Genomic DNA, 24,845 nt, shown 5'->3' on the forward strand with positions numbered 1-24,845 from the left:
GCATACTAGGCAGGTCTCCTCTTCCTATTCTTTGAAGGAAGAGGAGACCTGGCACCACCAGAGGAAGTGAGAGAGCAGCATCCCCTAGACTCCATGCTCAGGAACAGGGGCCTCATCTTCCATCTTCCAGGGACACATCCACCAGTAGTGCTCAGGTACTCCAGGGAGTTTGTGCAATGAGAGAGGACTGCATTAAAGAATGGTCCCTCATTGGCTTTGGTAGAAAGTATAAGTCCCATCATGCTCTACCAGTCAATTAGGACATCCTGGGACTTGCAGCAGCAGAGATATAGGTGTGTGTGTGTGTGTGTGTGTGTGTGTGTGTGTGTGTGTGTGTGTGTGTGTGTGTATTTGTATGTTTGTGGGTCTTGAGCTCTGCAATATACAGATGGGTCCACGTTTATCTTGACCTTTAATAGGATTAATTGAGACTGGCCAGTCGGATTTATTCCCCTGCTGTAATGACTTAATCCCCTGCTGTATTGTTCTCTGTATTGTATTGCAGCTGAGAACAATAGATGAAGGGTTTATGCTAATAAGTCATGATAACCGTGGACCCATCTGTATTATTACTGCTGCTGGGGGTGCACAATAGGGAACTGCATCCACAATGTACATTCTTGAACAGACAGACCCTGCTGCCCCATTACCACAGATGATGTACAGTATAAAGACCCTGTAGCCTTCCATAATCTCAGATAATGTACAGTATACACAGTCCCTGCTGCCTCCCATCACCACAGATAATGTACAGTATTCAGTCCATGCCGCCTCCAATCACCAAAGATGTACAGTATACAATACAAGGGTTGGGGCTGCGCTTGCCACAGGTTCTATTCCCACTCTATAGGTGTCGTGGACACCCACGAGTGGGAATAGCCCTTGGCCCCCTGCTGGCATCCTGGCGGTTGGGATCCCGGCGTCGGAATGCTGACCACCAGGATCCCGACTGTTGGTAAAATGACTACATTCCCAACACAACTTATACTGTTTGTGAGAATTCAAACTCTACAAAGTGACCAGTTGATCAAACAGTTGGAATGTAATTTGTACATTTTTATTTTATTTTAACGTGCCCGCCAATAGGATCATTTTTATGGAACTGGTGCTGGTGGGCGATAGGCCAAAGCTATGATAGGGTGCCTAAAACCCTTTCACCGGCCCTGTGCTCCAGCCAATCAGTTTCTAACTGTCATGAGTTTGAAAAATCACAGTTTGGAGCTGATTGGCTGGAACACCATTTATCATAAACAATGAGTTTTAAAACTTGTTGCCTATGCTAAAACTCATTGAAAAATCAGCCCTATTATTTTGTTTTTTTCATACCAGGGAGGTATTAACGTATGATGGACCTTAGGCAAGGAACAGTGTTAATGTTTCTCATATCCATGTTCTATCATACATTACAAAGCCTGAGCCCCGTTTGCATAGGATATAAGTTTGCTTTTATAGGACCTTTGATCCTATTGCATGTATATGTCCACCTTCAGTCTCATCTATCCAGTAACTATTTTTCAGTGACGTGCGGTGAGATCTGTGGCTGGGGAGTCACTGGATGGTTCACTAGCTGCGCCGCTCCCCCCCGCCCCCCAATATTATTAAACATAAAAGAATGTGGTTCCCCATATTTAACAAAAACCAGCACCATGCTGAACCAGCCAGGGGGAGTCATGCCATAGCAGGGGGTACACTCGGTATGGGGTCCCCCTGCCATCACATTAAATTCCCCCCAAACCAGTCAGCCCAAGGATGGCATTCCTCGGAAAGTGGGGACCCCAGAAAAATTAAATGTGGTTCCCCCTCCCAAGACTTCTGAAGTCTTCTGTCTTCACCTGGGGGGCCGCCGCATCCCCAAGGCTTCCCAGTCTCTTGTGTCTTCACCTGGGTGCGCGGTGGCCTTTGGGCAGCTTTTTTGCATGGCTGCCGCCTCCCCAGGACTTCTGTAGGTAAATTTACTAAGATGGGAGTTCTATTTAAGATGGGATGTTGCCCATAGCAACCAATCAGATTCTACTTCTCATTTATCTAGCACCTTCTAAAATATAATACCTGAACTCTGATTGGTTGCTATGGGCAACATCACATCTTAAATAGAAATCCCATCTTAGTAAATTTACCCCTGAAGTCTTCTGTCTTCACCTGGGGGGCCACCGCCTCCCCAGGGCTTCCCAGCATCTTTTGTCTTCACCTGGGTGGGTGGAGGCCTTTGGCTAGGTCTTTTGCATAGCCGCTGCCTCCCCAGGGCTTCCCGGCATCTTCTGTCTTCACCTGGGGGGCGGCGGCCTTTTGTCAGCTCTTTTGCATGGCCACTGCCTACCAGGACTTCCCATCGTCTTCTGTCTTCGGGATCTCTTGCATGCTCTCTCCCTTCTGGCGGACTGACAGCTGCCGCCTCACGCTTGCTTTTATAAGCCAGCCCGAGGGGCGGGGCGATTGCGCGATGAGCAGTGATTGGCTCACTGTGACCATCTTAGATTTCAAAAATGACGCTAACTGCGCCATTTTTGAAATTGTAACTGCTCCGCAACTCTGCAAAATGACAGGCAGGGACTGGATCCAAGAGGATCCAGTCCTGCCATCATGCCAGCCATCCCCGCCGTCGCTCACGCCCTCAACTCTGCCGCACATCCCGCTGTCCAAAGAGTGATGACAGCAGATCCATCACTGGACAGCTGTATCCAGTGACAGATCCGCTGTCCAATCACTTCTGGATGACAGGCAGGGACGTGCTTTCATGTGCAGTAAAAGCATGCCCCTGTCACACTGAGGCACTTTTACAAGTGCCGCTTTACATGTTATTTTCAATGGGCTTTTACTGCCCATGTCTTGGCCCCGCCTCCTGCTCCCGCACCTTTCCTATTGCCACTGGGAGGCACCGCTATCAGTGCCTCCAAAACCCATTTTTTATGTGAAAATGGCTAATATAATACAAAGCAGATACTTATGACACAGAATATGTGTTATAAGTATCTACTTTGTATTATTTTAAGCACTAATAACAGGGGAGGAAAAGAGAATATAGGTACTGGAGCCGGCTGAAGTTCAAAGAAAATTAACTATACCAGTGTATAATAAAAAATCTTAGGTTTTATTTCTACACATTCATAAAAATGAAGGAAAGATATTGCTTATTCCTCAGTGATAAAACACAAACAAATACTAATGTCTAAAATTATGTATGTAGGAACCACAGTTTCACCCTTTGAAAATATATTATCCACAGTCCCTGGCTAGGATGTTTGCCCACAATTGTTTCACAAGTTCAATTGAATAGGTTGATTACCAGACTCTTTTTCCAAATGGAAGTTCCCTATGTATCCGTATTGCAGTGGAAACCAGATAGCAGATGGGTGTGAGTCCGGATCTGTAAATCCCTTGTGTACAAAGTTGAGGCTGGTGGATGCATATAAGTCCAAATATCGCCAGGAGGTGGATAGGGGTGCTGGTACTTGAGGTCCTTCAGGTAAAAATCCCAACACGTTTCACTGGTCTTATGGGTCCTACATACATAATTTTAGACATTAGTATTTGTTTGTGTTTTATCACTGAGGAATAAGCAATATCTTTCCTTCATTTTTATGAATGTGTAGAAATAAAACCTAAGATTTTTATTATACACTGGTATAGTTAATTTTCTTTGAACTTCAGCCGGCGCCAGTACCTATATTCTCTTTTGCTCATTCTTGTAAGGGAACTGACCTTCCCTGTACAGGCTGCCGTTGACAGCGCACTCTATATGTATCTTTGCTTTGGTTAATAACAGGGGAGGCACTACCTCCCCTGACTGCACGTCCCTGCTATTTTTCCTTTTTGTCATATTGTAATTAATAGTGTCAATGTTTAGTTTAATGTGTTTGTGGATCTGAATATGTGGTTTGCCAGTAAATTGTTTAAAGTATACATTCTAATCGCAATAACAATTACCTCAATTATTGAGACCTTTATAGGTCAGCACAGCTTTATTACATAACTTTTTTTGGCTGGAAAACCCTAAAATTTTAAGGAAATACTCTGCTTTTCATGGATAAAATGCTTAGGCTATTCCTCATTGCTTACAGTATATTTGCAGTACAGCAGTCCAGACATTAAATGGTATAGTACTGTATGTGCAATACATTTGCTCTGCCAGTCTAATAGGCTGCTTTCCAAACCTATATAAACTTAGCATGTCAGGTCATGACCTGCTCCTATACCCTTCTGCAGTCAGTAGGAGGCGTCTGTATCTCGTTTTATCTATATATGTAGCTGCTTCTGTAAGCAATGCTTCATGTACATATACTTTATACTCTTGTGTGAGTCAACCAAAAATCATGCATTTACTAAAATGTAAAATGATGTGATAAGTAATCTCTAACTTCATACTAGAAATAGATTTAAAAAATCTAAAAGTTACATAATATGGGCATAATGTTATATTTTATTTTATCAGTATGCACTCCATGATCTAACTTTTAATATATTCCTTATAAAATAAATGTGACTTAAAAAACAACAAGTGAGTAATTCAGATTCTTTTACCAATGCACCAATTTAATTTATTATAGTGCATGGAGAGTTTGAACTACTGAGCGCCTTGGTGAAAATACAATCAAAATGTAATAGGTAACAACCAATCTATCTTAATATAATTATTAGACTGGTTAATAATCCCTCCAGGAGGTACCCTATTCAGGGGCGGATTGGGAAACAAAAGTGGCCCTGGAAAAATTTCTAAAAGTGGCCTCATGTGGGCGGTACCAAACCAACTGCAGGCGGAGCCAATACCAAAATAAGCAGGATAAATACTTCAAAATAATATTACACCTTATACCTCACACTCCAGGCATAATATTACACTTCATATCTCCAGACATACTACACCTCATACCTCACACCGCAGACATAATATTAAACCTCACACCCCATACCCCCAGACATAATATTACACCTCACACCCCCAGACATAATATTACACCTCACACCCCCAGACATAATATTACACCTACCAGCCCCAGACATAAAATGAAACACCTCACACCCCCAGACATAAAATTAAACACCTCACACCCCCAGACATAATATTACACCTCACACCCCCAGACATAATATTACACCTCACACCCCCAGACATAATATTACACCTCACACCCATAGACATAATATTACACCTACCACCCCCAGACATAAAATGAAACACCTCACACCCCCAAACATAAAATGAAACACCTCACACCCCCAGACATAATATTACACCTCACACCCCCAGACATAAAATTAAACACCTCACACCCCCAGACATAAAATTAAACACCTCACACCCCCAGACATAAAATTAAACACCTCACACCCCCAGAAACAATATTACACCTTAAGGTACATACACACTGGGTGTTTTTGCCCAGCGTCTATGCACAGCGATGATGGCTGACATCGCTGGGCTGAAAAGCGTTCAGTACACACTGAGCGCTTTTCCCCGCTGCCCAGCGATGTCAGCAGGGGTGAGCGGCTTTCCATAGCAGGATGCTATGGAAAGCCGCTCACGATTTTCCTGACCCTGCACCAGAGTTACATCTCAGGCTCTCAGCGCTCCGTACTGACAAGCCGGCGTTAGTGCAGCAGCGCTAGCGGACACAAGTGGATCCCAGGCACCAGAGACGGATGCGGCCAGCTCCGTTATTTCAGCTTCCTACAGGCGCCCGATAATACGGCTCCATTCAGCAAAGGACACAATACTCCTGCATAGGTGATCTTCAACCCCTGTACAGCAATTCACCTGGATTAATTTCTAAACTACAGGTGAGGGGTACTTTAATATATGGGACGATGGAAGCATGAATCCGCTTAACAGAACTGTCCTGGAAGTGCTTGCCGCACTTCAATTACCATTCTAAGGAGTCTGATTTAAATCCACTGTGAATTAAAAAGACTGGTGCAGGGTTGTTTTCCATTGGACAGTCCTATCAATTTTAGATGTTTTAATTTTTGTTTATTTTTAATTTTTAAAAGCGCTTTCCCTTTTTCTTCTCTCCTGTTTTTATACCAACAGCTGTTGTAGCTATTATAGGATATATAAAAATCAGTTACTAATATATGTGACTTTTTATAATTGTTTAATAATATATATTTCATTACTAGGGGGGATATTACAATAAATGATTATTTTATATACATGTTGCATGATCTATTGAATACATTTAATAATTACACCTTTGCTCAATGGATGGCGCTTCTTTAAACTCCTTTGTTTTTCTTATATAATATTGAAATTCAGCAAACTCAGTTTAAGTAGCTGCAGTCCGTGGAGTAGGTTTAATTTATTAGCAAGTGTCCACCAGTAATTGTATGGTGGTTTTTTAGGTGTCTCCAAGTCATTTCACTAGCGCCCACTTTTCTTTATATTTTTTTACTAAGATGGGAGTTCCATTTCAGATGGGATGTTGCCCATAACAACCAATCAGATTCTACTTCTCATTTACTTAGCACCTTCTAGAAGATAATACCTGGAATCTGATTGGTTGCTATGGGCAACATCCCATCTTAAATAGAATTCCCATCTTAGTAAATTTACCCCACAGTCCTTATACTGGGCATACACGTACAGATAAAATGCCTATTAGACCGACAGGCGTTTTATCAGGCAGCCTCGGACAGTGCAGATATTAGGGACACACACTGTGAGATCTCTTATAGTGTACATAGGCTGTAATTTTGGTGCAACGCCCCCAGGGAGGAGACATTGCCATGTTCCTTCCCATGTGAAGGAACAGGGAAAATATCCGTCGGTAGGGCATACACTGCCCAATGTGGCCAGCTTGATACTTGTAAAATATTGCATTAGTCGGACATGCTGGACGATCCAGCATGTACGACCGATCAATATTTCCGGATCAGTTAGTCGCATATATCCTATAATTATCTAGGGAATATCTATGGCAGGTGCAGATTCCCCATCTGCGTATGCCTCTAACGTAAATGTTGAAGCATCTGTGTAGGAAAGTACATCAGACAGACCATTTTTGTGCACCTTAATAGCAACCTCTCAATCACAGGGGGTCACTCCCAGTTGATCGCTAGCTGCCGATTTTCACAGAGCAGCGATCAGCAAAAAACCGGCAAAACTGCACATGTGTATGCGCCGCAATGCGCACGCGCGTCGTACGGGTACAAAGCGGATCCTTGCTGTGTGATGGATTTAACAAAGAATCCGTATGCACAGCCGATCGCAAGGAGATTGACAGGAAGAAGACGTTTGTGGGTGGCAACTGACTGTTTTCTGGGAGTGTTTGGAAAAAAGCAGGCGTGTCCAAGCGTCTGCAGGGCGGGTGTCTGACGTCAATTCCGGGACCAAAAAGACTGAAGTGATTGCAAGGGCAGAGAAAGTCCAGACCTACTCTGAAACTGCACAAAATGTTTTTGCAGAGCTCAGCTGCACAGGCTTCGCACACTTGCAAAGTGAAAATACACTCCCCCGTGGGCAGCGACTATGCGTTTGCACGGCTGCTAAAGGTAGCTAGCGAGTGATCAACTCGGAATGACCCCAACTACCCAGAAACGCTCAACTTTTTCAAGACATTTCTGATCGCATTCATCTCAACTACTACAGTGCCAATGAGCTGTAACTGGTCAGGCGCAGTTGCACTGCTCTGCCTGTAACCTCAGGGTACCACATGAACATCATGTGGTGCTGATGAGCTTGATCTACAAAACTGTATGTCCACAGTTAGGTCCTCCAATGGAACGCATATATATACACAATGCCGTAAGCAGACATTTTGGTGCCCTGTGCCAGAAAAGAGAATTGGCGGCCCCCCACCACAATTGAAACAGGCATAGGACGCCGCAAGCGTGCACCAAAAATACAGGACCATGACAGAGTGTGGAGAAAGGGCGTGGCCACAGAACAGTACCAATTCACAATACATGCATAGTAGTGTACATTATTCACATTACACCACACAGTAGTCCCAATATACAAGTTACACAAGACCACAGAGTCCCTTATACACGTTGCACAACAGTAGAGACCCTTCTCCTCATTCCTGGTCCTCATCATCATTCCCCCATATCCTTGCAATATACAGGATATACACATTCCCTGGCTCCAGCAGTCTTCCCATGGCCAGGACTCGGTGGGCAGACAGCTGGCCAAACGCCGGCATCACAGGGACCACCCCCAACCACCTTGCAGCTCTCCACAGACCATGCAGTGCCCGCCAGCGCTGGCCCCCTGCAATACTGGAGCTGGAAGATGGAACCAAAACACAAAGCATTACTGGGTGACGAGGCATCCCGCGATCCACTTACACCCAGCTGCGGGCAGAAGTCTCCTTCCTTGACACAGCTGGACAAACGTCGGCATCACAGGGACCTCGCCTCCGCCTTGCAGCTCTCCCCTGACAACGCTGCTATGCAGCAGGAAGGGGGAGCCAACGACAGACTGCCAAGCGCCAGAGCCCAACACCCACCAGAATGGGATCTGGACATGCTGCACCGCCTCACACTGCACCCCCCTGCAAGCGCAAATATCAGGCATGGAGACAAGCTAAACGCCATGGGCTGGACACAGGGAGAAGGACAGACACACACAAAGGGGATCGAAGGGGAATGCGGTCATTTGCGCCCACAGAGCGAGTGCACACATACCTTCAGAACTACCCTGATTATGGCTATATATATATATATATATATATATATATACACATATATATATATATATATATATACACACACATATACATGTTTTTATATATATCCATTCCTGTGTGTAGTGTATATATGTATATGCACAGTACATACACACATATATATATATATATATATATATATACATATACAGATATACATATATATACATGTATATATATACCTATATATATATATATATATATATATATATGTATGTATATATAAAATCATAGTAACAGTCAACAGTGCATCAGCAACCAGCAAGATTCTCCTCACCTCACTGTTCTGAGGCTTCCTTCAGTTCGGGACTTCATTCAGGGTGCACATGGGTGCCGGGGTAGCGCTTCAGTGACGTCACATGTCACAGAGTGCCGCAGGAGGGGATTAAGGGGGGGAAGTTGCGGCCGGACGGGGAGGGGGCCTGATGTACTGAGCGTGCTGCGCGGCAGCCGTCTCTCCCGACAGCTGCCGCTAGCCGCAGCACACTCGGTCGAGTTAGTTATTAAACAGTTTGCAGGTGACGCAGTTGGGGGGGGCGGGGCCGCGTATGACAGGCTGCCCCGGACACTAGTCGGCCCACCGGTATCTTCCCCGGTAGGGCCAATGACCAATCCGGCCCTGACCCTATTGTTGGTCCTTAAAGCTGCATTTCATTTTTTGATTGGAGAAAAAATGTTGCCTATATAGGTTTAAACACCCTCTGCTTTAGTATTGGGCGGTGGTGTTACCATAAGGCATTTTACTACAGCTGCTATTTAGAGCATAAAGAATACCAGATGTCCTTTTATAAGGAATATATTAAAAGTTAAGTCTTAACGTCTAGCAATTTTTATATAAGCGTGCCCCAACACAGAGTCTTTCTTTTCTCTTCCTTTTCAATGTTCAGTTTACTGACTCTGGGTGCACCACTGGCAAATTAATCACACATATTGGAATTACTACTATTGCCGGTATACAGAGTAGACCGCAATAGCGGCGCAGTCTGATATACTTACCTGATGCGGAACAAACCATTTGTTGCACTCCATGATCTATAAGAAAGGCTGTAACATCTAAAACGGACATGGATAATAAGGGAGCGAGATAATTACTTAAATGATAGTAAAGATATGAACACTGTATTTAATTGATGGCAGTGGAGAGCTGATATTTTTATTTGCTGGAATAGGTAGACCTCAATTTGATAGAGTATGTAGACTTCAATTTGATACAATAGGTAGACCTCCGTTTGCTGGAATAGGTAGACCTCCATTTGATGGAATAGTTAGACGTTGGTGAGGAGCTACTGTATACAGTTCATTTGATGAAGTGCATTCCTGGATGGTTTGCATAATGGATTCTGTTAATATAATTTGGTCAAAGTGGGAGGCTGCATAATTTATTTGAAAACGGGAAAGCCAGGATTCTTCATTGTATCGAGGTAAATCATTTGTTAAATATTGTTTATAATTTGCCTAAGATGAATTGTTAATTTGATGGTGGTTTGGAGTTAGTGGTTTATTTAAGGAGCTGAATAATTAAGTTGGGTCAGTCGGAGCTGTGAATAACAGTACAACTTATAATATGCAATACACTTCCTCACCAAAAATAACGTTTATTTTTATTTACTTATTCCCCTTTATTCTTAACAGGTTGTTTGGTATCACTTCTTTAGTTCAAACCAACTGTTCAAGCACATGGAAATTTGTAGCAAACCCAGAACTACATTGGTACCACTATACGAACCCTGTCATCCTGTTAGTACTGTATTACACACTGGCAACTCTCATACGTCTTTGGCTGCAAGAACCTGTCGTAAGTCTAATATTTTATTACTTACTGTATTTATTTATTTATATTGATCCTTGAATTAGATTCGATGTTCTTGCTCCGATGAAAACACATTAAAGAAACCACTTAAATACGACTGTAACTCTTAATGGACCTATTTGTTTTCTTGCTAATACAGTACTGTAAGTCGGTTAGCATTTTCACTTTGCAGTTGATTTCTATTGATCATTGAGTAGTTCGCTTCTTGTGCAATTCTAATTCTTGTCTCCTTAATGTCTAATTCCTGCATCCTGTGTCTTTGAGTATCTTACCTGTCAAAGTACATAATTCCTTAACAAACTACGGAAGCAATTTTGTATTACATTTTCCAGATTAATAAAAAGGAAACGTAATTGTGATAGAAGTAAAGGCTAACACAGTAATGACAAAAAAGTAATACATCTGCTATTAATATATTAACTAGAGTGTATTATAATTTTTAATAGAAGATCATGGTCCTGATACAGAGATGTAGGCAAACCACAAGCAATGTTGATGTTTGTGCCATTTAGCGCTTATTTGCTATTGTGCTTACGGGAAACTTTCTGGAAACCCCTGCAGTGCATGCATTATCCTGAGTGTACGCACAAAGGCGCTAATGTGTATAGGAGAGCTGGTTTCAGGGCTGGAGAAGCAAAGCAATGGGTGAGAGGTGTAACATAAAGGAAATACACTCAAATAAAACTAAGCGGATATAGTTCATATTTTCATCAAACACTTAAGCTTGTATCCCCGTCATAAAAGTACCCCAATTTTCTGCAAGTCCCTACACTAGCATATATGCTCAGCACACTATTACATTGCAGTTAAATGTACTCACCCTGCAGATACAGAGGGAAACATCTATATAAGGGCTGGCAGAAAGGTGGCCTATAGGGAACACAAAAAATCCATCTTTACTACTATTGGAGTATTGAGGGTGTGTTATTGCAAGCGGTCTGTATTCTCAGACACATAGTCAATTCAACTGAGGTCATAGACACTGCAGCTTGCCATTGGGAGGTGGAAGAGCCAGTGGTGAACGTGATGTGGTGCCAATGGTGGGCTGTCTAGAGCCACCATCTACAACAGGCATGTCCAAACTGCAGCCCTCCAGCTGTTGTGAAACTACATATCCCAGCATGCCCTGACACAGTTTTGCTGTCAGAAAATGCTAAAGCTGTGTCAGGGCATGCTGGGATGTGTAGTTTCTCAACAGCTGGAGGGGCGCAGTTTGGACATGCCTGATCTACAAGATACTGCCTGTATATGTTTTCTCCTGGCTGGAAGGAGAATAGAAAAGCTCTATGAATAAGCTTTATGCAAAAGTAATCCCACTTTAATTAAAATAAAGCTTTAAAACTTTTTTTTTACCTAAATCTAACATTAGAGGAAAAATAAGTACTTACTGCAACTCCAACCCTTACATCAATTAATTCTAGAACCGTAAAAAGCCCTTATCGATGTAAACATATATAACAAAAGGCATGTACTGCTCTCTTGATGATACTTGATACTCTACTGTATTTTTTGGGTGTATTTATAATGAATTTTTTTTCTAGATTAACTATGAAGAAGATAAAGTAAATGAGGAAGGAGTGAAAGAAGAAGACTGCAGCCCAGCACCTCTCACTGCAGAAAGAAGACGCAGTCTGTGGTATGCTACTCACTATCCCACTGATGAACAAAAAGTAAGACTTGGAAGACAAAAATTCTACTTTTATTTGAATTACTCAGTGCTAGTGTCATTCTATCCCTTGAAACGGGATTTGGTACTTCTGTTGTGGGTTATAATAAAGAACTATTACACTGGTTTATTATTGAAAACATTAAGGACATGGAAACTTTTTACCTGCTATGTTTCTAAAGCCTTGATTATGTTGTTTTCTCTTTTCTGAATAATTACTATTGATGTACTTGGCAAAACTCAACATCACATGTTAATATACAGTAGCATACATTTACTAGACATAAATCAAAAAGTTGCAGTAATAGCCCTCCATACTTGTACACTCAGTAACCCATTCTCCACATGTGTGCTGCCCAGCAGTGATGAGCTCTGGAACAGTAATGGTCCTGATAAAGAATGAAGAATGGATCTCCCTATATCCCGCTCCTGCATTCACTGTCCTGCAGCCCGCTCTTCACACACACCATTGCTGCTAGTATGTCCTCCATTTACAGTAGTATATACATTAGCATATACTATATATATATATATATATACAGTGGGGTTTGAAAGTTTGGGCACCCCAGGCAAAAATTAATTTTAATGTGCAAAACGAAGCCAAGGAAAGATGGAAAAATATCCAAAAGGCATCAAATTACAGATTAGACATTCTTATAACATTTTAAAAAAGTTTGATTTTATTTCCATCATTTACACTTTCAAAAGAACAGAAAACAAAAAATGGCGTCTGCAAAAGTTTGGGCACCCTGCAGAGTTAATACCTTGTTCTGCCCCCTTTGGCAAGTATCACAGCTTGTAAACGCTTTTTGTAGCCAGCCAAGTGTCTTTCAATTCTTGTTTGAGGTATCTTCGCCCATTCTTCCTTACAAAAGTCTTCCAGTTCTTTGAGATTCCTGGACTGTCTGTGACGCACTGCTCTTTTAAGGTCTATCCATAGATTTTCAATTATGTTGAGGTCAGGAGATTGTGAAGGCCATGGCAAAACCTTCAGTTTACGCCTCTTTATGTAATCCACCGTGGATTTTGAGGTGTGTTTAGGATCATTATCCATTTGTAGAAGCCAGCCTCTCTTTAACTTCAGCTTTTTCACAGATGGCATCAAGTTAGCGTCCAAAATTTGCTGGAATCTTATTGAATCCATGTTTCCTTCTACTCGTGAAATGTTCCCTGTGCCACTGGCTGCAATACAACCCCAAAGCATGATTGATCCACCCCCATGCTTAACAGTTGGACAGAGGTTCTTTTCATTAAATTCTGTGCCCTTCCTTCTCCAAACGTACCTTTGCTCATTCCGGCCAAAAAGTTCTATTTTAACCTCATCGGTCCACAGAACTTTATTCCAAAATGCATCAGGCTTGTCTATATGTTCATTTGCAAACTTCAAACGCTGATTTTGGTGGTGAGGACGTAGAAGAGGTTTTCTTCTGATGACTCTTCCATGAAGACCATATTTGCACAAGTATCTCTTTATTGTGGAATAGTGTACCACAACTCCAGTGTCTGCCAGATCTTCCTGGAGGGATCGTGCAGTCAAACGTGGATTTTGACTTGCTTTTCTCACAATCCTGCGAGCTGTTCTGTCTGATATTTTTCTTGGTCTTCCAGATCTAACTTTAACTTCCACTGTTCCTGATGACTGCCATTTCTTAATTACATTCCGAACAGAGGATATGGGCATCTGATAATGCTTTGCTATCTTCTTATAGCCTTCTCCTGCTTTGTGTGCGTCAACTATTCTCAGTTTCAGTGTTCTACACAACTGCTTAGAGGAACCCATGGTGCTGATTGTTGGAGCAAGGTCAGATGAGTCTGGGCTTTTAAAACCTTTGAGATTGACATCACCTGGTCTTTCTAGATGATGATTGAGAACAATCCATGACACTGCCAGGTCTCAGCTGTCCAAAGGGGGCAGTACAAGGTATTAACTCTGCAGGGTGCCCAAACTTTTGCAGACGACATTTTTTGTTTTCTGGTCCTTTGAAAGTGTAAATGATGGAAATAAAATCAAACTTTTTTTTACATGTTATAAGAATGTCTAATCTGTAATTTGATGCCTTTTGGAGATTTTTCAATCTTTCCTTGGCTTCTTTTTGCACATTAAAATGAATTTTTGCCTGGGGTGCCCAAACTTTCAATCCCCACTGTATGTATATATATATATATATATATATAAACATATATATATATATATATAAACACAGTATATGTAAATCAAGGATAACACACTCTTTACCACATACAAAAATTAGTACACAGAAGTCACATTCAATTCTGGCTTTGTAATTGTAGCATAATTAATGTATGCTTTTGTGTAAGAATCATTCATTGGTGTAATCTAGCAGAAGGCATGAACTAGTGGCTGACCAACTGTATGGCGACTGTGCAACACATATATGTTGTGCAATAAATTTCCGGATGTGCAGTGCATAGAGAGAGTAGATACAATCTGACTGTCTGGTTGTAAACTGTAATCTCATCTTGTTCACTTCTTTCACAAACTTGTTATGGACCTCAATAGAGGTCACTGAAGAGCTATGATCTTCTATGACTACAATAGTGGTCTGTAACAGCAGGAGAGCTTTGACCAACTGCGAGTTGCTTTTGGGGCATTAGCACTGTCCTTGGAAGACGAGGAGCACTGCCGCTGAGCTGTGTTTGCCATCACCAAGGACAACGGGATGCAGTCAATATACCGCCTGTCAGGATCCCAGCATTCAGAATCCCGACAGGCATGTAAATGTCGACAGCCGGAATCCCGTCAGAAGCTTATTATACCTATTATAATAGTGTTGTTAGTCACCGGGCCCGACGCGTGGTGAGCGCAGTGAGCCCACGAGGGAACATGCTGCACTTGGTGCTGGGATTCTGCCTGTCAGGATTCTGGCAGCGGTCTCCTGACCGCCGTGATCCCGACCGTCGGGATCCCATACTGAATCAAGGCCAACATTGCTGCTGTGCGCCCATTGTTGATGTGATGTGGATGCCAGGGTGACTGTGGCCTAGTTAGAGAAGGAGATAGGCAGCTTGGCTAGAGAGCAGAAGGCAGCTTGGGTTACTTGGTTCTGCAACAACTCTGTCTGGGAGATCATTAGTAGTGATGAGTCTTGGATATACAGTTTCGACCCCGAAACCAAACAACAGTCAGCCCAGTGGACTCCGTGGACCTCAGTTGGAGGTGCTCCAAGCATATGGTGGCTGTTTTTGTAGCCAAGACTGGTCATGTAGCTACCATACCACTTGTGCAGCAGCACACTGCCATTGGGGACTCATACTGTACACCAATCAAAGCCTACAACAAGTGCTGGAAGCCATTTCCAGGTGCTGTCCAAGAACTCACTCATGGTGCCCTTTTCAATCACGAAAATGCACCTACCCACAAGTCCAGGAAAGTGGTGGATTTTCTAGCCCATGAACGCATCCATGAGCTTGGTCCTCCACCGTACAGTCCAAACCTGGCCCCCTGTGACTTCTTTGTTCCCAAGTGCAAGATGTGTGGGATTCATTTTGAGTCACTGGAAGCTGCAGTGGAGACCTTTATCCAGCATGTAAAAGATGTACCTGCTTTGGACTGGTCCAGCTGCTTCACCAAGTGGTTTGAGCGCATGCAACTTTACACTCCTAGTGAACACTTTGAAAAATGTTTATGTTTCCTTTGCTTGTAAATAAAATAAGTTTTGTGCATCTGGAAATGTATTGCACACCCCTCGTACAGTAGCTTCATACAATTTACTATTTCCCACCAACTGCCATCTGTGTTAATTTAAAGAGATAGAAATGTTGAGGGAGTAAGCGCTTACTGGGAGAGTAAATTGTGTTGGCACCAAGTTGAGAATCATTATTGTTTGCCCGCAGTCATTGCCACTGACTACAGTAATCAACATTGGTATTTCAGTGCTATATTATGTTCCAATAAATGATGCAGTCTTACTGTATAAATGCTTAGTTAAAGAATAAACTGTAGCTAAAATACAATGTGTTCCTTTATGAAAAGAAATGGGAAACAGTGCATTGAAAAATATATTTGACGTTACATTCGTTAGATTTCAGCAATTATGAAAAATAATACTTTGTTTCTGAAAGCTTCCCAAGCAGAATTTTGTGGTCTAGATGGGCCAAGTGGTTCTTATCTGCCATCAAATACTATGTTTCTATGTCTTGTTTCTATGTCTATGGGCCGTATTCAATAAGAGTTGGAAACTGCCATCTTGTCGGAAAGTCGGCAGTTTTCGACTGATGTCGGAAGGGGTTCCGACCTATTCAGTGTCGGGCCTTTTCTTCCAACAAGAGTGTCGGAAGCGGGGCCAAACCCGACAGGTTTTAGCCCAGTTTCCGACAATGTCAATCCGACTTTGAAAAAAGTCGGATTGACACTGTCGGGACCGAGCCAAACCTGTTGTGTTTGGCACGGCATTGAAAAGAGTGCTGTCTGGTCTTTTCCGTCAGAAAGGACCAGACAGCTATTGAATACAGCCCTATGACTCATAATTATAGGACAATACATCATGCAAAAGGCAGAAGAAACGGGTGTGGTATGAGTTGATGGCGGCCGGGTCCCTGGCGGCCAGCATGCTGGCGCCGGGATCCCGACCGCCGGTTTGCCGACAGTGGGGCGAGCACAAATGAGCCCCTTGCGGGCACGGTGGTGCGCTACGTGCACCGCACTGTCAATTCTCCCTCCAGGGGGGTCGTGGACCCCCAAGAGGGAGAAAAGGTGTCAGTATGCCGGTTGTCGGGATTCCGGTGCCGGTATACTGTGCGCCGGGATTCCAACAACCGGTATACAGAATACCACCCGAAGAAACAGTCATATGAAGTAATAACTCTCCAGTTTAGTGCATTTCAGTGTAGGATTACATGGTATTTTAGCTATTGTTTTACTTTAATGTTGTGCTATGTGTGTTTTCTATTCTGCTTTCATTTTTTTGCAATGCTGTTTCAATATTGAAGTGTCTATATGTGATCTTAGTGCAGAGAAAATAAATCATTGTGGCTACTTTTAATTTTCTCGTGCTTTGCTTTTTGCAGCTTCTTTCCTTGACTCAAGATGAATACAAGCCATCTGATGTTAGTATACCGCAAGAGTTCATTGCACAATTATGTTTCATTTAACTGCTATACAGTGTAGTTATGTAACATATTGTTATATATTTTGCTTTACCAATGATTTACCCCATTTGCCCATACATATGCAGATCAACGTGGGAGAACAGATTGGATGGATCGTCACTCTGAGTTTTGTTATCAATCACATGACTGTGTGTTGGTGTGGTTGGTTGGTGACTGCTCACTAATAGATTGTTGTCACTGCCCATCTACACTTCATCACAGTCCATCTAGCTTTGGCCAATCCAGGTGCAGTGATTTGAAGCCAGTTTGGTCTGAAATGTCCAAATTATTCATTCCTGACTGTATGGGTAGCTTTAAAGTAGACTTTCTCTTGTAGTAATATATATTATATCATTTGGGACACATCCAAACCTATGCAATATCACTTTTCATAATGCATTTTTATCCATATTCAAAATGCATTTCTGTGATTGAGCCCTTTGAGCCAGAGAGGTTTGGATCATTAACCTGGCATAGTGAAATACCTGTGTCTTTCTAAAGTATATGTGACACCTCTAAATATTAAACATATACTTAAAGTAGGGACATATTTATTGGTTCAGTTAAATGAAAAGGCCAAATTCAAATAAATAAAATTGTTTTCTTTTAAGTTAGAACATAAATTAAAGCTGCTTTAAGAACAGGTAGAGTAATGTACTAAGGGGGTAATTCCAAGTTGATCGCAACAGAATTTTTTTTAGCAGTTGGGCAAAACCATGTGCACTGCAGGGGGGGCAGATATAACATGTGCAGAGAGAGTTAGGTTTGGGTGGGGTGTGTTCAATCTGCAATCTAAATTGCAGTGTAAAAATAAAGCAGCCAGTATTTACCCTGCACAGAAACAAAATAACCCACCCAAATCTAACTCTTTGTGCAAATGTTATATCTGCCCCCCCCTGCAGTGCACATGGTTTTGCCCAACTGCTAAAAAAATGTCCTGCTGCGATCAACTTGGAATTACCCCCTAAGGGCAGTACAGATTTATGAGTATACAGATAATAAAAGTGTGCATCTATAATGACTAATGTGCTTATTGTTACATGTGCCAATAACAAGGAGTCTTACCTGATGGGGGCTGCCAATCCTGGTTGCTTCAGCACTGCTAGTTGCAAAGTCTTGTCTATGGACTGAATTCATATGTGTTATTTGTTCACCTTCTCAATAAACATATCTCACCTTAGAATAAAGTTACACTGTTAATTTCTCCCTTTCTAAAATGTAAGTACTCTTCTAAGGAAGGGAAAAATTATAAAGAGATTTCTAAACCAGTTGGAAAAAAATAAAAAATAAATAAATAAATAAGACACTTCCGACTGACAGAAAGAATCTCAACTGACAACCTCTGGAGCAGACAGGTAGAGAATAACTTCATACAGTAATACCTTTGTACACTGCACTACTATTCTGTATTCAGTTCATATTGAATCTATAGTGGCTCCACTGTTGTTTGTGTAGTTGAAACTGAAAAAAAAGAGTAAGCTAGTGAAAAACAAATATAATACAGGTTGAGTATCCCATATCCAAATATTCCGAAATACGGAATATTCCGAAATACGGACTTTTTTGAGTGAGAGTGAGATAGTAAAACCTTTGTTTTTTGATGGCTCATTGTACACAAACTTTGTTTAATACACAAAGTTATTAAAAATATTGTATTAAATGACCTCCAGGCTGTGTGTATAAGGTGTATATGAAACATAAATGATTTGTGTGAATGTAGACACACTTTGTTTAATGCACAAAGTTATAAAAAATATTGGCTAAAATGACCTTCAGGCTGTGTGTATAAGGTGTATATGTAACATAAAGGCCTTCTGTGCTTAGATTTAGGTCCCATCACCATGATATCTCATTATGGTATGCAATTATTCCAAAATACGGAAAAATCCCATATCCAAAATTCCTCTGGTCCCAAGCATTTTGGATAAGGGAGACTCAACCTGTATAATGTTCTGTCTTCTTTAAGGCCCTATAACTAAGTACTATGGGGCTAAATTAGTAAGGATAGCAAATTCTGCTAATCAGCAAAATTTGCTATCCTTTTCCTAGCATGCTGGGGGCCACCCATCACCGGGCAAGGCCGCCCAGCATACTGCCTGCCATCTCCCCCCTCCTTCAACAAGCAGAAATTGCGAGTGATAGTATTTTCTGCTTGTTAGCAGAAATATTGAAAGCCTCCTACCGGTGCAGCTTAGCTGCGTCCGCAGGAGACCCGCCACTTTCTCCCTGATCACGGCGGCTGTGTGTGATGTCACGCAGCCGCCATGATGACGCCCACTACACTCCCCCGTTTTGCTGACTCCGCCCCCCATTCGCATCCCACCGCCTCCACAACGCTCCATCTCCTCCCTGGAAACGGAGCATTGCCAGCGTCCCCCGCCCCGCGGCCACCTCTGCCTGATTGATAGAGGCGATCGCATTTTTTGCGCCCCCCCCACATAAAGTGCTGGTGAATGCGCAGGACGGCACTGCGCATGCGCCCATGGGGCGATCGTAAAAATTCCGGTTGGATCGCGTTTTGCGATCCAACCTGAATTAGCCCCATTATTCAAATGTGGCTTTACTATACTTAAAAGACTAAGGCAAATAAGGAGGCGGGTGAAGCACAGGGCGCATTGGCGCCCTGTTATGGGACTGCTCAGGGGCATCACTCTAAGAGAAGGCCACAAAATGACTTCACTTCATTTACACAACCTCAGAAATGGCAGAGATGAAAAGATTTAATTTTATAAATAACATAAAGACAGCTTTTTATCCCCTTAAGATGGGCATACACTATACAATTATCTGGCTGGTTGGAATGAAAATCTGGTAATGGATGAAAACAAATGACAATTGACCATTTTCTCCCAAACACTGGAAAATAGACAAAAACTTTCCTCCAGACAAATTGGTTAAAACACGGATTGGACCAATTTGTATGAACAGGTTTTGTCCATTTTCCAGTGTTTGGTAGCAAATGGTCGATTATCATTTCCTCTTATCCATTACCAGATTTTCATTCCAACCAGCTAGATCTGCCAGAATATTGTATATTGTATGCCGGGCTTTACTCTCATGATTTATTTAAAACATAAATGAGGCTCCAATGAACTGAAAATTGTAAATCTTATAATTAGGTCTAAAATTGATAGCACTGCTGATGGAAGAGACATTTTTACTTTAGCCAAAATGATCACTTTTGATACCAGCCTGTGAATGGTCTTTCAATTTGTGTACATGGAGGCACAACCAGCACACGTAATGTGGGAGTGTATCTCTGTATGCGCATGGCAGGAAATGACTGTAAGTGTATGTGCACATGTACAGTATTGGCAGGCTGTAAGTGACCATTACCATATATTACCTCCATTTCTTCTGAGCTACCACATTTATGCTTCTTGAAAAAGTACATATACATGTATGGTTGATGTTTGAATTATATTTTAGTTAATTTTTACGTGAATGAATCTTACAAAATGCTGCTTGACAGGTATTGCTTGTAACAGTTAACGGAACACCAGTTGATTATCATACTATAAATACGGCACTTCCTATAGAGAACGGACCAACAAAAATAGATATGTATTCTACACCGCAATACAAATGGGAGCATACAGATGAAATCACAGGTAAGAATCTTTCCAGAATCTTTGTCAAATTATCCTATGTAATCTAAAGTGAATCTATGGACTCCAGTATAAACTCTATAGGGGTATATGCAATTGCGGTCGAATTCCGGCTGGAATTCGACCGTTTTTAAATTCGACACAATTCGACAGTCAGACATCCTCCCGCCGGGACCCGAATTCAACATATTCAATAAAAAATGGATTCGACAGTCCCGCTGTCGAAAAACGGACCAATTGATGATAGTGTGCGTCCTGGATTCGACTTCATGGACGACACAAAAGTGTGTAAAAAATCCTGAAAAAAAATGCGTGGGGTCCTCCCTCCTATGCATAACCAGCCTCGGGCTCTTTGAGCCGGTCCTGGTTGTAAAAATACGGGGGGGGGGAAATTACAGGGGATCCCCCGTATTTTCACAACCAGCACTGGGCTCTGCGTCCGGTCCTGGTGCATAAAATACGGGGGACAAAAGAAGTAGGGGTCCCCCGTATTTTTCACACCAACACCGGGCTCCAGTAGCTGGAGAGATAATGCGTAGGAAAAAACAATTTGTGTTCCCTAATGCACACCGAGTGAAAAATATTACTACATAATAGTCAGATAATACGGAGATCTTAGTTGCGTATATCTGCAGATATAGGGTTAAGCCCCCAGGCCGATCGACAAGGCTTCTCCGTCACTGGGGGTCCCTAATACTAGGTATGGGTCCGGGGTGCAGGACCCCATAACGTCGGCACAGGTCGGCTACCCCAGGTCAGCACACAGGTGAGAATTAATAAGGGTTAATAAGAAGCACAGAAGTGCTATGTAAGTGGTGTGATTAAAATAATACAAAAATATATACAAAGTGATAGGGAAAATCATAAGTGTTAATAAAGTGTTAGGGTGTGCCGACCTGAAGCCGCCCAGCCATACCGACACAGGGGCCACCGCACCCCACACCCACCCCATAAATAATTACAAATATGTCTGGGTTAAATTCCCAGTGTAAGGCCACATGATAATGGCTCCTACAGCATCTGAGAGCCAGCTTACCTGGAGATACCCCTAGCTTCTCCAATGGCACTCTGGAGTCAGCAATCCCTCCTAATGCTGACCCATCCATGCCTCTCTAAATACAATGCACAAAATGGTAAGCTGCTCAATCAGATTGTGATGTCACTCAGGTGCTAAAAGGGAGGGGTAATTCTGTGTAGGAAAAAACTATTTGTGTTCCCTAATGCACACCGAGTGAAAAATATTACTACATAATAGTCAGATAATACGGAGATCTTAGTTGCGAATATCTGCAGATATAGGGTTAAGCCGCAGGCCAATCGACAAGGCTTCTCCATCACTGGGGGTCCCTAATACTAGGTATGGGTCCGGGGTGCAGGACCCCATAACGTCGGCACAGGTCTGCTACCCCAGGTCAGCACACAGGTGAGAATTAATAAGGGTTAATAAGAAGCACAGAAGTGCTATGTAAGTGGTGTGATTAAAATAATACAAAAATATATACAAAGTGATAGGGAAAATCATAAGTGTTAATAATGCCACAGCCGGGGGACACTTTTATATCAGTCCCTGCGGCCGTGGCATTAAATACCCAACTAGTCACCCCTGGCCGGGGTACCCTTGAGGAGTGGGGAACCCTTAAATCAAGGGGTCCCCCCTCGAGCCACCCAAGGGCCAGGGGTGAAGCCCGAGGCTGTCCTCCCCATCCAAGGGCTGCGGATGGGAGGCTGATAGCCAAGTGACAAAATAAAGAATATTGTTTTTTGTAGCAGAACTACAAGTCCCAGCAAGCCTACCCCGCAAGCTGGGACTTGGAGAACCACAAGTACCAGCATGCGGGGGGAAACGGGCCCGCTGGTACCTGTAGTTCTACTGCAAAAACAATACCCAAATAAAAACAGTACACAGACACCGTGATAGTAAAACTTTATTACATACATGCACGCCGACACACACATAATTACCTATGTTGACACACCGACTCGGTCCCCTTCTCCACGTAGAATCCACGGGGTACCTGAAAATAAAATTATACTCACCAAAATCCAGTGTAGATCTGTCCTCTTCTGCTTGTAATCCACGTACTTGGCAAAATAATAAAATGCAAAACCCGGACCACGCACTGAAAGGGGTCCCATGTTTACACATGGGACCCCTTTTCCCAAATGCCGGGACCCCCCGTGACTCCTGTCACAGAGGGTCCCTTCAGCCAATCAGGGAGCGCCACGTTGTGGCACTCTCCTGATTGGCTGTGCGCGTCTGAGCTGTTAGACGGCGCATAGCACTATGCCGCTCCATTATATTCAATGGTGGGAACTTTGCGGTCAGCGGTGAGGTTACTCGCGGTCAACCACTGACCGCAAAGTTCCCACCATTGAATATAATCAAGGGCCTGCTAGTACCTATAGTCCCCCCTGTAAAATAAATATTAAAATAAACACAGTACACACACACACACACACACACCATAGACAGTAAAACTTTAATACACAGACTGACACTCATAAGCGATCCAGAGAAGTTTATTCTTTATTTTCCTATTTTTTGCACGTTGTTTGTAGAAGATTACTGCCCAGGGTTCTATACTATATTTTCTTTACCCTCTCCACCCCCCTACAATTTACTAAGCACAAGGATGATGCATATCATTGTGACAAATAACCTAAACCTACAGAGATGTGTTCCTAATAGGGCAATAATTACTGCAACAGCGGTAAAGGCTCATGTTAAAAAAACAATTGACATTTATTTAAACCTGGAAGCAACTTAGCCAGATCTGGTGCCATAGCAGATATTTACTTATATTATGTTTATAATATAGCTACTGACCACTGGAATTACTTTTAGGCATGGGCATTTTGCAAAACCCAGGAATTACACTGATTACCAAAACAGACTGCTAGATTTTAATGAATGGTCTTTGCACTGCACAGTATGGTCAGAGTTGCCAAATATATCTACATAGGGATCTAGCCTACAGTATAGTATAGTGTGCTTTGAGCATTAATGTGCAATAGCAGTATCTCAGTAATGTACTGGTGGATGCTTTTGCAAGCCGCCCCTTTTCAACAAAAGATACTGTAAAATCTGTGGAGTGAGACCAGTGCAATCTGATGCAAGATGTCCTAAAATAACAATATACTGTATGGTCAGACTCATATAATACACTTTGAAATACATATTTTAAAACATACTATTTTTGAAACAACTGCTTAACCTTGCACTTCTGTAAAGTAGCTTTAGGGTTTAACATATTAATTAAAAAAATTTCTGCTTTAACTGTACTAGGTCCTTAATGTATAGGCAAAATAATTTGGATTTCTCATATGGCAAGCATGGAGATATAGTGTAATGCTAAGAAATAACTGTCCAATTTGTATTTTAAAGGAACACTATACTTAATATATAAATTGGTTTATAGAAGAGAACTTCTGACAATAACTGAACTATACATGTAAAAGATTCAGAAGCTTTTCTGCATTTGTGCTATGACAGAGAATTACTAACATGTGTTTCATCAGAAAAGAAAGAAGAAGACGACGACGTAGTAGAGGGAGAGATGGAAGAGGAAGGTTCTGAGAAGAAAGAAAATGCCAAAGTTCATGCAATGGTGGTTGCATTGCAGTTTATCATGAAGCAAAGTTATATATGTGCTCTCATTTCTATGATGGTAAGTATTTGAACTATATTTTTGCTTAAGTTTATTATTATTATTATTATTATTATTATTATTATTATTAATAATAATAATTATAATAATTGTAGAATAAATAATAATAATTGAAAACTATTGAAAGCAAAGCAACCAATGACTGGTAAAGAAGATAATAGGAAAAGTTGCATTCAGTCCCATAAAGGGCAACATCTTACTGTCATATAACTAGACCTTTTGTTGCTCTGGACCAAAAAAGTATTGCTTCCCACCCAATATTTTTCAAATAAGGACATAGGCCCTCATTCCGAGTCGTTCGCTCGGTATTTTTCATCGCAT

General features: G+C 42.0%; 1 protein-coding gene across 6 annotated transcripts in view; it reads left to right on the forward strand.

Annotated features, from left to right (window-relative positions):
- The window catches only part of PIEZO2 (piezo type mechanosensitive ion channel component 2), a 648,659-nt gene that overhangs the window by 483,038 nt on the left and 140,776 nt on the right, over positions 1-24,845 (forward strand). For all 6 annotated transcript variants that reach the window (XM_063923449.1, XM_063923453.1, XM_063923452.1 and 3 more), the window contains exons 8-12: positions 10,296-10,458; positions 12,015-12,143; positions 17,168-17,206; positions 20,721-20,859; positions 24,376-24,524. In XM_063923449.1, coding sequence (XP_063779519.1) covers positions 10,296-10,458; positions 12,015-12,143; positions 17,168-17,206; positions 20,721-20,859; positions 24,376-24,524 — 619 coding nt within the window. The remainder of the gene's footprint in view (positions 1-10,295; positions 10,459-12,014; positions 12,144-17,167; positions 17,207-20,720; positions 20,860-24,375; positions 24,525-24,845) is intronic.

The sequence above is a fragment of the Pseudophryne corroboree genome, chromosome 5 (genome assembly GCF_028390025.1).
Source record: "Pseudophryne corroboree isolate aPseCor3 chromosome 5, aPseCor3.hap2, whole genome shotgun sequence".
NCBI classification, from domain to species: Eukaryota; Metazoa; Chordata; class Amphibia; order Anura; family Myobatrachidae; genus Pseudophryne; species Pseudophryne corroboree.